This window comes from Talpa europaea (assembly GCF_964194135.1).
Source record: "Talpa europaea genome assembly, chromosome: 2".
NCBI lineage: Eukaryota > Metazoa > Chordata > Mammalia > Eulipotyphla > Talpidae > Talpa > Talpa europaea.
The window spans coordinates 153,623,463-153,638,401 of record NC_140068.1 but is presented as its reverse complement, the minus strand read 5'-3'; the positions used below and the strand labels follow the sequence as shown (position 1 = coordinate 153,638,401).

General features: G+C 36.0%; 1 protein-coding gene across 1 annotated transcript in view; it reads right to left on the bottom strand.

Annotated features, from left to right (window-relative positions):
• The window catches only part of RANBP9 (RAN binding protein 9), a gene marked incomplete at both ends in the record, with an annotated part of 79,678 nt that overhangs the window by 37,909 nt on the left and 26,830 nt on the right, over positions 1-14,939 (bottom strand). Inside the window, 2 exons of the mRNA XM_084228647.1 lie at positions 716-883; positions 2,093-2,145. Of these exons, the coding sequence (XP_084084773.1) occupies positions 716-883; positions 2,093-2,145 (221 nt within the window). The remainder of the gene's footprint in view (positions 1-715; positions 884-2,092; positions 2,146-14,939) is intronic.

Genomic DNA, 14,939 nt, shown 5'->3' with positions numbered 1-14,939 from the left:
TGCAGCAGACCTCTCCTGACTCACTCGCTGCTCCCCTCAGCAGTGTATTGCAGTCGATCTGCCTGTTCCGTTCCCCACTCTGTCTCTGGTGAATCCTCTCATCTCCCACACCTCTGGCCTGTACCCCAGTTCTTGCATGCATAAATAAATAAATCTTTAAAAAAAATATAAAGTGCTATGGGAACACACTCAACTAAAAAATCTAATTTTCTATTAGTCTGATAATATATAGGTTTCTTCATGCTTTTATGGATCTATTTATTTCTTATTAGCCACTTATCTTTCATTTATAGAAGTTCGATTATTACCTGCTTAACTCTGCTCCCTTTCACAAAACTAGAAGTCCCTTCCCTTTGTTATAAAGCCCCAAGGTGAACTGAAAACTGACAAGGGTCTTTTTGGTACCTGTTACCTAAAGAACTGCATCATACTGTGAAGTGTTATATTCAAAGCAAAGCAGAAAACAGATTTCTTTCTATTACTATCATAATATAAGACCACGAATCTATTTTTCTAGTTACTCCTATAACTATGATACAAAGTAGCCAGAATACAAATTTTCACATTTCTTCAACATTCACCTGGAAAGAACAAAGAAACCATATCCACAGTCATTTATCTATAAAGGAGAACCACAAAAAAATATGACTACCACACTACAAGTACAATAATCACAACATTTGGTTATTTTACATGCAATACACTATCTTAGTACCTAAACTATGTCCATTCTTGGTGTAGAAGCAGGTATTGTTGATAAGATTAACACAACAGCCAATTACATCACCAGTCGTGAAAGTTGGTCCATAAGGCTGTCCCGTTCCAGAAGAACAAAATGAATGTCCATCATCCCCATGGTAACCATATGAATGTTTATCCCAGCCTAAAAAGAAAATTCCAGTATATTTCAATGAAAAGTAAGTGTCTTCTTTAATACATTTAATTCACCACAATTAGAACAACAAAAGCCAACTGGTGCAATAGACAGTATAAATATAAAATTCCCAAATGTACATTTACATTCTCAATAACTATACCACGTATTTTCTTTTATTAAGCTACTGTTTAAAATATTCAACAAAAATAAATTTATCACACAGAAAAAACACTAAATCATGAATTAAACAGAGGACTCCCACAGAAAATCAAACACCAGGACACATTTCCCATGCATACTACCTTTGTTAATATATCTAAAGGATAAACACACATATTCCCCCCACACACATACACAGAGTTTAATATAAAATAGAAGATTACATCCCAATTCAAATAGCAAATTTTTAAGGCTATGATTAAAATAAAAAATAGTCAATTTGTGGGTCATACCATAACACCAATCTACAAATATTTTTGTATCGTAAAGACTTACAAGCACACATATTTTATTAGTTCTTCTACGGTTTTTCATTAATTAAAGCCCTCTTCCAAGTATTATTTTAACCAAAAAGGTACACTGGAAATATGCCCAAGATAACATATCTAATCACGATTAGGTGACAGATACACTGGCTTGTTTTTATTTTGTTTTAAAGGCACATCAAGTACTTATATTAGTCATTTTGCTTTTATTTTCAGCACCCCCCTCAAATTAACATTTAACATCAGCAAACAGAATCTAGAAAATATAATCTAAGAATCATTTCCTTCTGATTAATGGCCTCAGGAAACAATTCCGCCATCTCAAGTCATATCTCCTTTAGTTTACTTTTAGTATCAGCTATTATTGTTATTAAATAACTGAATATTAAACAACTGAAGTAGGTTATTAAACCATAATATTAAACTGAAGAAGTAGGTTAAAAGTCAGCACTGTGTTGGGTAGCAAACAGAACCAACTGAAGCTGAAATGATTATGTACTGGAAGTTAAAAAATAAAATAAAACAAAAACAAGTAGAAAAAACTGCATAGCTATGTTATATTTTGCTAAAAGCATTACATTTATTAAAACCATTCAAGTGTCCACTCTGAACTCACAAAATAGATTAAAAATACAGAAAAATCAATGTATCTAATCAATGTATTCAAGTTATTACTTGAAATTCTAATCAAAAGCCACAAGACTGTACTATGATTCAATTATAAGTGTACCTGGTAGTCTATTCATATTCACTCCTTGAGCAGAAAGACCAATTCCCATGTAACTGTTAAAAAACAGAAAAATTAGAAAGAAAAGCTTGTTATACTAGTCATATAAATTCACAATAAATACCTATATTAATCATTCATAAATATACCCAAAGCATTAGTAATGCTTAGGCACTACCAATAGCTATGAAAATTTCAACTCATGGACACATTATTTAGGATTAAGACTGCTCACAAAAAAGTACACAGGAATTTGTGGAAGCCAAAAGTAATGTTAAGTAAAAAAACAAATGAGTTTCCAAATGGACACAGTAAAAACCCAGACTACAAACCAAAAAAAAAAAAGACACACAAAACTTGTATTTGGGAAAAATACCAAATTCCTAAAAGCAGCTGAAACAGTTAATAAATTCACACTAAAAATGTGTACCACAGGATATTTACAAACTGATTTTCTGTAAGTATTTGCACAAAGTGACAAAACTGACCTAAACCTGGGACTCTTAATAATCATTTATGAAACTAAGAGAACAAAATAATCTCCACAAAAGAACTTCAGAGGAACAGGTAATTACTAAGGTATGCAATCATTTTTAAAACTTAAAAAATAGGGCCTCCCTGGTGGCACAAGGGGTTAAGCACAGCACTATGAAGCTATCTGCAGCCACTGCAGCAGGAGTTCAATCCCTGGCCAGCCAGGGAGATACCCACATGGCACAGCAGACCTCTCCTGACTTGCCTGCTACTCCACTCAGCAGTGTGTTTCAGCCAGTCTGCCTGTTCTGTTCCCCACTCTGTGTCTGGTGAATCCTCTCATTCCCTTCACTTCTGGCCCGTACCCCAGTTCTTGTATGCATAAATAAATCTTAAAAAAAAAAAAAAAAACCTTTCAAAATATTAATAGCAAAACCTAATAGGTAGCTCTAAAAAGGAAAAATATAAAGTAATCTACTTTATTTAACTAAATAAAACTAAATAAAAGAGCAAATGGAATCTAGTTTGTTAAAAGGTTGACTATGATTTTATGGAGATTTAAAAATGGCACTTGACAAATCTCTACTACCATCCCTAATGGGGATCTTAAATTGTTAACCTTGTTTTGAAAGCTTTAGATAGTAAGAAAACTAAACAGTATAAACATCAGAAGATATAAATTTTTTTTTTTTGGGTAGTTGATACAATTACAGATATAGAAGACTAAAGAATCTCCTAAAAAGCTTTTAGAATTAATTAGATATTTTGGCAAAGTGAATGGGTATAAGAAAAACAATCTCTCTTCCAGTAAAAACCAGCTACAGAATAGAAGTGTACAGAGACCACAAAACAATAATAAAGATATGAAAGCTCAAAATCAGTACATTAAAAGCCATAAATAAATAGGTATACTATGAACCTGGATAATCTAACAGCATGGAAATGGCAATCTTATAAATTAATACACACCATGTAATACAATCCAAGACAGATTCTCATTGAATTTTTTAAAACTGGAAAAGATGATTTTAAAGTTCACATATGAAAATACAGAATTCTGATCAAGACAAAAAATTTAAAAAGTGTAACTCTGTGTTTGTCATATTAGGCATTAAAACTTCAGCTCTCTGCCATCATGAGAGTAGTGTTACTACCAAGAGCATGTGCTGAGTGAGACAAGGATGACAAACATTAAGAACCAACACTTACATGACTAGTCAAGATGGCTCAGTAAGTGTGTATTTTAATTCAGCTCCTTTGCTCCAGAAACAACAGAAAGCAAGTATTTCAGAAAGCAAGCAGGCAAGAAACAAAACAGATTTAATAAGGCACAACAAGACACTCTGAGACACAATACAAAGTTATAAGCAGGGGTACAAAAGTCATAAGCAGGGATGCAGCTGTGGACCTGTGGACTTCTGGGTCTATGACCACTCAGCAGTGACTCAGTTTCCTGTGCTGTGGAAACAAGGACTGAAAACGCTTCCCAAGAGGAGCCCTAGCCATACTCATGGTGTAAAGTCAAAGACTAGACTAGGTTTTCCTCCTGAAAGGGTGCTAAGGTACCAGGTGTTGCCTTGGCTAACTGTCATTTTACATCATGCTCTCCTTAAGGCAAAAGGAAGAAGAGCAATCTCAAGACCAGAATTTGAATCAAGCTGCCGAAAGGATCAGTGACTACAGACAGAAGTCCATATCACCATATTACCATGACAGAAGAGCCAACAGAAACCCTACGAGAGATGTGGCTGTAAGATGAAGAGTTAAAAAGCAAGTACAAACCATAGTAAGTATAAAAAAACACAGATGTGGAAAATGAAGAAAGAATTTTTAACTATCCAACTGAAAATGAGATTACAGAAACAAAATTCTAAAGTATGCCAAAAATGTATCAATGGGCATTAATTCACTTTAGATCACATCACTCAGTGGACAGTATGGCAAAAAATATTGAAAGTATATTTAGGATATGTAAAAGAAAAAAATCACTACCACTAAAAAATAATGTAGTAGAACACTAGTATTTACTGAGATAATTTACTAAACATAATCCACAACTGAAAAATACATTATTGAATTGAAAGTACACAGAAAACAAAAATAAATTCAGACTTGGCACACAGTAAGAACATCAATAAGACATAATCACATAATCTTAAAGGTTTCCATAGAGAAAAGTCAGGTTACCTCTCAAGGAACAACAGAATGACAATAAGCTTCAACCAAGCAACAGCTGATGAGAGTAAACAATGGCAAATATTTAAAGTATTGAGGGTTAAGAGCAATCAACCTAGTACATTAGTTCCAAAGCATCTTTCAAGAATGAGGACAAAATAAGATCTTTAAGACACACAAAAAAGCTAAAACTTTACTGTTTACAGACCCTCAAAAAAAAAAAAAAAACCCTTTTAAAACTGTTTGAGGATATATTTTAGTGGGAAGACAAGTGAAAACACAAAGATGTCAAAACAATCCAAAAGGGTAAGGAAAGTTGTTTTAACAAAGAGTGATAAAACTAATATTCATATGGAAAGAAGTGAACCGTATGTATGAGACCTTTACCTCATACAATATACAAAACTCAACTGAAAATGGCCCTAATTATAAAAGGTAAAACTATAAAGCTTCTAAAGGAAGAAATGTAAGAGTATCTTAACAACCTGGGGATCAAGCAAACATTTATTAGGACATAGAAATCAGTAACTACACAATAATAAACTCATAAATTAGACTTACATCAAAATTAAAACTCATCAAAGGATATAAGAAAATTCAACTTTTTTTGAATGAAAGACCTGGATAATTCACAAAATAAGACACTGCATACAACCAAGAAGCACATGAAACTGCTACATGCTAGAAACACTTTCAGATACCATTACAGACTTAGAAATTTAAAATAGCTGTGTTTCCAAGAACACAGCTCAGTAAGAACGTTCATACTTTGTTGGTGAGAATGTAAAACAGTACAACTTTGGAATAATGACTAGCAGTTTCTCATAAGACTGAACATGTACCTGTTCCCAAGATCCAGTGTTTCCACACACGAGGAAAGAAAAGTATCTATCCATCCAAAGATTTGTACAAATATGTTTGAAACAGCTTTCTTCATATTAGAGAAAAGCCTGAAGCAGCCTAGGTATCTATCAACAAATGAACAGGTACACAAACTATGGTATAATCTACTTAGCAGTAAAAAGGAAAAAAATTACTACTACAGACAACACAGATGATCTCAAAAAATGTTAGAGTGGATCAAAGTCTTCCAACATAAGTTATGCCATATTATGACCCCTTTTATAGCATGTCTGGATGAGGCAAATTTTATGGCAGAAAAATAAAAAAACATTGGTCACTTCTGTGAAGGCAGAGACAGGGCTAGACTGGGAAAGAGCATGAAGGAACTTTTTTTTTTAAAGATTTATTTATGCATACAAGAAATGGGGTACAGGCCAGAGGTGTTGGGGCTGGGGGGTGAGAGGATTCACCAGAGACAGAGTGGGGAGCAGAACAGGCAGGCTGACTGAAACACACTGCTGAGGGGAGCAGCGGGCAAGTCAGGAGAGGTCTGCTGCGCCATGTGGGTAGCTCCCTGGCCGGGGATCTAACTTGTGCTGCAGTGGCTGCAGATAGCTTCATAGGTTGTCTTAACCCTTTGCGCCACCAGAGAGGCCCAACATTTCTGAGGATAATAGTGATGACTGGTCTATATGATAGACGTTTGCATTTCACAGGTGTGTGCATCTGCAACTCACATTTCACTGTATATAAATTTTATCAGGATAGAAAAATAGAGCAGTGAACAAACATCAAATTCTAGTCACTATGCATGTGATAGTTAAGAATGAAATACAATTGCTTTGAAATGGATCAAAAAAAACCACAATAAAACTGTTTTATGCATGTTAAGTGGTTAAGAAATACATAAATATGGCACTTTACACTCTTGAAAAAGACCCTAACTTGATATGGGGAAGTGGATGACAGAAGGATTGCAATTTGAGTTACTGTGTAGTGGAAGGACAGTCACTGGAAAGGGGGAAGTCTGTACTGCAGATGTGGGTGGCTATGGCTCATAACACAACCAAGATAACTGGTTTGGGGTATGACCCATAAAAATAAGCTCAAGTTGTTACTAGAAACAATACATTTTATCATAAAAGGCTCAAGCCATGAAGGAAATACAAGAAAGTACACACAACAGAGTTGTGTATACCAAACAACGGAGTTCTAAAATATTTAAAGCTAAAACTTGCAAAATTAACGGGGGAAATACATACCTTTACACTAATGGTCAGAGACTTAAGTAACCGACTTTCAATTACGGATGGAACAAATAGAAGAGCAACAAAGACAAAACTCGGACACACCAGTAAGCCCACCAGCACTATCACACATATATTCAGAAATCTTCGTCAATGGCAGAAGAAAACACATGCTTCAGAAGGACATGCTGAAGATTCCCTAGGACATATTAGGCCATAAAATAATACTCAGTAAAATTAAATTAACTAAAATTACCCAAGGTATATTCTCCAACTACAAGGAAATTAAAGTAGAAATCACAACAGAAGAAAACTTAGAAAGTACACAAATATATAGAAACCAAATAACACACTGCTAAAAACACCAAAAAAAGCCAGTATGACTGATGAAAAAAAAAAAAAATCAATGCAAACCAGAAAATATTTATATACAAATGAGAAGGAAGATACAATACACTAAAACTAGGGGTTTGCAACTAAAGAAGTACTGTCAGAAAAATTAGTAACTACAAATGCCTATATTTAAAAAAAAATAGAAACTATGATTATTAGTCTGAATTTCTACCTTGGGAAACTAGAAAAAGAACAAACGAATAAACTCAAACCAGACAACAAAAAGGAAATAATAAACAAGAGAAATAAATGAGACCAGTCAAACAAAAGATCAATGAACCCAAAAAAGTCGATTCCACTAACCCAGACAGACTCAAATTACTGAAAATCAGAAACAAAAGGGATATTACTACTACCTTATAAAAAGGTTAAAAGTTAATGAAAAGGGCTATAAAAAACTACCATGAACAAGTTTATAGCAACGAATTACAAAATAGATTTGTAAATAGACAAATTTCTAGAAACACGTAAACTACAGAAAATGAAATGCAAACTTAAAAACTTCCCACATAGAGAAGTCCACACTCAGATGACTTCACTGTTGAGTTCTACCAAAGATATAATGAAAAATTATCACCACTCCGTCTCCAGATTGGAAAGAAGAAAACGTCCTCGAGTCACAAATAATATAATTGCGTATATTAAAAAAAAATTGCCTTACCAAATAGCTACTGAAATAAACAAATTCAGTAAGACTGCAGGATACAAAATCAAAATGAAAAATCAATTTTATTTCTACACACCAACAATTTGAAAATGAAAAAAAAAATTAATTTAAGAAAAACAATTTCATTTATAACAGAATTAAAAAGAACAAGATACAGAGAAATAAATCTAACCAAAGAACTACAAGACTTCAGTACTAAAAACTGTAAAACATTGTCGAAGAAATTAAAGATGACCTAATAAATGGAAAGACAATTATGTTGATGGATTGGAAGAAAATTAAGATGGCAAGACTTTCTAATTAATCTTGAGATTCAAGGCAATCCATATTAAAAGTCTAATGATTTTCTACAGAAACTGACAAATTGATGCTAAAATTCATATGGTAATGCAATGACTGGACCAGGAAAGCCAACAGTTTTGGGGGAAAAAAAACCACCAAAAACACAACAAAATCACACTTCCTCATTTAAAAACCCACTATAGACCTACAGTAATCAGAGTTAAGGCAAATGATCTCTCCAGTCTTACCACTGCTTCTTTGCATGGTACTCAGTAAATCCACTAATTCTGTTCTCAAAAAAACAAAAAAAACAAAAAAACAAAAACAAAAAGAAAGTCACATCACTGACTTAAGAGTAAACATATTTATTAGTGAAAAAGAATTGAGTCCAGAAATTAATCCTTAAGTTATGGCCAACTGCTTTTGACAAGAGTAAGACAATTCAATTTAATATTTTCAATAAGTAATGTTAGGATGGAATAAAGAAGGTGGATTACTATATCCCACCACCTACTAAAAACATGGATTACAGAACTAAGAGGAAGAGCTAAAACTATAAACTCAAACAAAAAACATTAGAATAAACCATCATGACACAAAAAAAAGCACAAGCAACAAAAGAGAAACTAGAGTTCATAAAAATGTAAAACTTTTGTGCTTGAAAGCATATATATATATTGTGAAAATATAAGGAAAATAAAAGACAACCTACTAAAGAAATGATAAGCAAATCAGAAAGGTGATAGGGGCTTCTATCCAGAATATACAAACAACTCAACTACTCAACAATTAAAAAAAAAAACCATCCAGAAAGTAAACTAAGGATTTGTTTTTTTTTTTTATTTTTATTTTATTTTTATTTATTTTATTATTTTTTTTTTATAAATTTTATTGTTATATTCCCCATACAACTGCAGCCCCCCCATTCTGACCCCAATCCCTCCCGCCCCCGCCCCCCTAAAAGTGTCTCTGGTTCATAGTTTTTTGTTGATTTTGATTTTCACTTTCTTATAGTTATTCATTTTCCTGGTCCCTTATTTAAGTTTTCTAGATTCCTGCTATGAGTGAGACCATCCGGTATTTTTCTTTTTCTTTTTGGCTTATTTCGCTGAGCATGATCCCTTCCAGCGCCATCCATGTTGCTGCAAATTGCATGTGCTTATCTTTTTTGAATGCTGAGTAATATTCCATGGTGTATATGTACCACATCTTCTTGATCCAGTCATCTATTTTTGGGCATTTGGGTTGTTTCCAAAGCTTAGCTATTGTAAACAGTGCTGCTATAAACATAGGGGTGCAGGTGTTCTTTGGAATTGATGTTTCTGTGTCCTTTGGGTAAATACCTAGGAGTGGAATTGCTGGATCCTATGGAAGCTCTATGTTTAGTAGGTCCAGAAATCTCCACACAGCTTTCCACAGTGGTTGGACCAGTTTGCACTCCCACCAACAGTGCAGAAGAGTTCCTTTTTCTCCACACCCTCGCCAACATTTGTTGTTGCTAGTTTTTTTACTATGTGCTATTCTCACTGGTGTAAGATGGTATCTCATGGTAGTTTTGATTTGCATTTCCCTGATGACAAGTGATGTTGAACATTTTTTCATATGGGACTACATCAAATTAAAGAGCTTTTGCACAGCAAAAGAGACAATAACAAAAACAAAGAGAAACCCCACCAACTGGGAGAACATTTTTGCACCCAACACTAATGATAAAGGACTGATCACAAAAATCTGCAAAGAGCTGATGAGACTCAACAACAACAAAGAAAATAATCCAGTCAAAAAATGGGCAGAAGAGCTTAAAAGAAACTTCTCTGAAGAGTAAACTAAGGATTTGAATGGGCATTTCTCTCCAAAGACACACTGCCAATAAGCATGTTAAAAGATGCTCAAAATCATTTGTCATTAAGGAAAAGCAAATCAAAACTATAGTAACATCTCACTATTCCACACACATCAGAATGATTAGAATCAGGAAAATGTTGACAAGATATGGAGAATTTAGAACTTTCATCACTGGCAGCAATGTAAAATAGCACAGTCCCCCCCTTTGGAAAAGCCTGGAAGTTCCTAGAAATGGTAATCATAAGCACTTCCACAGGATCCAGGAACTCAACTTTGAAGAATTATCCAAGAGAAATGAAAACATACATCCACACAAAAAGGTTAAATGTTTGTAACAGCATTATTCATAATAGCCAAGAAAGTTTTCCCACCAGGTAAATCCAAAGGAAAAAAATAGGTGATTGCCTATGAACTGGGAGGAGTGACTGCTAATATCATAGGATTTCTTAGCTAAATGGTAAGACTTACACAATTCTGTGAATATACTAAAAACTTTTAGAGGTACATCTCCAAAAAAAGGGGGCAGAAGTTAGGAACACCTCAATACAGTGAATGGTGCCATTTTTCCCACCCACACCCACTCCAAGCCCTCCTGAACTACAACTCCCAGCAGGTCATTAACCAAACTTCCAGAAGGGGGTCAACTAGGAAGAAGTGAAGTGGATATATGCTGTGGGTGAATCAAAAGAGGGGTAGAGGGGCCCCCCCTGGTGTCGCAGGCGGTTGAGCACAGCGCTGTGAAGCTGTCTACAGCCTCTGCAGCGTGGCAGACCTCTCCTGTCTCTCCCGCTGCTCCCCTCAGCAGTGTACTTTGTCAGTTTGCCTGTTCTGCTCCCTGCTCTGTCTCTGGTGAATCCTCTCACCCTCCCGCACCTCTGGCCTGTACCCCGATTCTTGTATGTGTGAATAAATCAACCTTAAAAAAAAAAAGAGGGGTAGAGGTTCATGTGATAAAGACACTCGGAAGAAACACACCCAGAAGAGACATGTGGATAAGAGACATGCAGACAAGCTGATCCTGGGATCTCGGGCTTTTGGCAGAGACAATGGCAGCCATATTCTTGACCTGATGGATTGAGTAGCGCCTTTTGTGTTTTGGTTCTCTCCTGTTACAGTTCTCTGGGTTCAGCCTAATACCTTTCTTATGGTTACCTATTAGAAAGTGCTTTGGACTCATGGCAAGCTTTCAGGCCACCTCAGCCACCCCATTTTGGACTGAACCTCTCTGGCTGGGCATTTGCCCAAAAGCAAATGGGTAATTTAAAAAACTTTATTGAGAATTTATTATTTGAAATCCTTCTCCCACACATGGGGCTCGCTCACTCCACACCAATTGTATTAAAGATCTTTTACACCAGGAGTCTGCTTTCTTTGTCAGAGCATATAGGCCTTAACAGATTGGAATCCCTGTGGACTCCTCAGTCGCAGGCTTACAAAATTACCAAACTGGATGTTTTTTTTTTAAGATTTATTTATGCATACAAGAACTGGGGTACAGGCCAGAGATGCAGGGGGTGTAGATAAGAGGATTCACGAGAGACAGTGTATGGAGCAGAATAGGCGGATCGACTGAAATATACTGCTGAGGGGAGCAGCGGGCGATACACGAGAGGTCTGCTATGCCATGTGGTAGCTCCCTGACCGGGGATGGAACCCGTGCTGCAGTGGCGATAGCTTGATAGTGCTGTCTTTAACCCCTGCACCACCAGGGAGGCCCCCCAAACTGGATGCTTTTAAGGGTGAATCTCTATGACATTTGAATTATCTCAATAAATCTCATTAAAAAATAAACGAGGACTTCTAGTTCCAGTTAGAATACATAAGGAGGGCCCCCCTTAAGCACAGGGGTTAAATTAAATCTCAGCACTATCACTGAGATGGCCTGAGTCAATCCGGCCAGGAAACAAATCCACAAGGCACGGTAGACCTCTCTTTCACCCACTGCTCCCTTCAGCAGCATATTTCAGTAAATCTGCCTGTTCTGCCCCCCACTTTGTCTCTGGTGAATCCTCTCACCCTCTGGCCCATACCCCAGTTCTTCTACGCAAAAAAAATAAATAAATAAATAAATAAATAAATAAATAAATAAAATTAAGGACCCTGGAATTTGTCACTCCCATCCCCACAAGGAAAAAAGATAATTAAGAAATAACTTCTTAGATTCATCAGAAAACTTGAGTTTGACGACAGCTTAGAGTAGAAAAATTTGTAATGCAAGGTCTCGCAGGACAAGCACCAGAGGTGGGGGTAGGGATTATTAATAAATCTTAACAGCTATGGAAGTTTCCAGACATCTATGATGGGATCAGAAAAGATTATCAGTCAGAGGTGGGGATAGAGAACCACCCACCTGCCCCAGAGGCAGTAGGTGTTACAAAGGGAGAAATCACTATAGAAGAACACCCCCTGCCCTGTACAATGCAGGTCTTGTTTCTTAAGGCTGCTCAAGTGTCTATGCAGCTCTTTCTTAACCCCTTTCACAACTATAGCAATCCTGTCTACGTGGGTCTATGCTGGCATTTCTTTTTCCTTTTTCTCTTTTCCTTAGTAAACTCGCTGTGTGCTGATAAATGGGAACGTCTGCTGTAGTCTTTCTCAGAGGGACACAAGACCCTCACCCACTGAATCCCATCATCTGAACCTCAAAAAGTTGACATGGAAATTAAAGAGACAAGTGAATACAGCAAATGAGAACTTACCAGGAGGAGGAACTGCTGAAGGCAGTAACTAGTCGGATTATGGTAAAGGAAATTGGCAAATGTTAGCGTGTAAACTGAACTGAGTTTTAAAACTCCCAGGTAACCAGTCTTAGAGGGGCCCTGGCACACAGTCATTTGTTTTATCTCCAGGAGCTTCACCAGGACATCATAAAGGGAAAAAGTCTCCTTCAGTTCCGGGTACCAGACAGGGAAAAGTAGTCACACTGAGATTCGCCAGAGTAATCCTCTTTCACAAAGACCTGCTTTCAAGGAAAACTGCCTTATCAGAGCCTGATCTGACCTAAATGAATGGCAATGAGATAATCCCAGCCCCCATTATCTTTGGGATGGAAGTAAGGGTTTAGGGAAGGGGAAATGGAAGAGATTTAAAACTCTCCTAAAGAACACATCCCAGGTACTTTACCGAAGCCACAAAACACTAACATTTCACCATGAGATTATCTAATACCTTCTTTATTCAATACCTATCATATCAACAGTGTAATGACAGCAGATTATAACTGAGTTACAGGACAGTTACAGGTCTGCAATAACTGTTAAGTGGTAAAGTGGATTTAAAAAGAGACCACATTCATTGTAAATATCTATTGCAAACTCTAGGGCACATACTAATAAAACTTTTTTAAAGCATAATTGATAAAACCGGAAAGAAAAAAAAGTGATCAAAAATGTTCAATTACAAACCAAAAAAGGAAGATTTTTTTTAAAAAGAAGCAACAAAGAGCAAATAGAAAACAGTAACAGTAAATAACTTAGATATCAACTCAACTATAACAATGGTCACTTTCAGTGACAAACTGACAAAATGGATAAAAATGACAAGACCCAAATACATACTGTCTATAAGAAACCCACTTTAAATCCACATAGCGCCAAATAAAGACACAGACAGATTAAAAGTAAAGAAAGAGAAATATATACCATGCTAACACTACTCAAAAGAAAGTTAGACTAGAAATATTAATTTCAAACGAAGCAGATTTCTGAAACAGAAAAACTGTTATGGATAAAAGCAGGTAACACATAATAAAGTGAATTTCTGAATAAGAGTACAAAATCCTTAATGTGCATGTATCAAATAGTGTCAAAAGTATGAGGCAAAAACTGATAGAATTGCAGAGGCAAGTAGCTGAATTATAACTATAAACATCAACAAACCAGGCAGAGAATCAGTAATGATACAGTCAAACTAAACAGCACCATCAACAGCTGGACTTCACTGACATTTACAGAATAATTCACCCAATGACAAAACACACCTGTTTCTCAAGGTCACAAAACATTCACCAAGACACCAAACATTCTGGACCCTAAGACACACCTTTACCAATATTTTTAAATACTACAAAGTCTGATCTCAGATGATAATAGAATTAACTAGAAATCAGTAACAAAGATGGGGGGGGGATCCAAATATTTGGAGATTAAACATCACACTTGTGATTAACACATGGGTCAAAAAAAAAGTCTATTTATTTGTTTGTTTATTTGCACTTTAAAAGGACAGGTTTTGTAGGAAAAGGAAAGGAGAAAATGGCACTTGCACAAATGCGAAAGGGAAGAAAGAGCTGCTGCTGCTGCCTTGCCAAAGGAAAAGGTTTGAAAAGAAACACCTGCATAGTCACAGGTGGGCAGGCACATTGCCAAAAAAGAAGTCTAAAGAGAAATTTCTAAATATTCTTGTGAACTAAATGAAAATTAAAAAAACATTAAAATTTAGGTGATGCAGCAAAAAAAAAAAAAAAAAACTACACAGAAAGTTACAGCACTGAATATAATCACCTAAAATCAATAATTTAGCTTCCACTTCAAGAAACGAATACAAATATAAACCTAAAACAAGCAGAAGAAATAATAAAAACTAGCACAGAAACTTATGAAATTGTAACAGGATAATCCCCAGAGGAAGGGGAGGTTCCAACGTCCTTGTGCCACCCTAAGGAAGGGTGCTGGGCAGGCAGGTAAAGCCAGAAGAGTCTGGAAAGACAGAGAAAGAGTGGAGAAGGAATTAGACTGGAAGAGAGAGGCACATGGAGCTGAGAAACATGTAAAGAACTTGCACGGGCTTGCTGGCCTTGGACTTGTACCAGGGACTTCAGGGACATGGAGGGAGACACTTGAAAAGAGACAGAGACATGGGTGAGAAAGCTGTGGGGAGGCTGACAAATGGCAGCCTTTATTTTCACTTGGGTTTTGATTTTGCT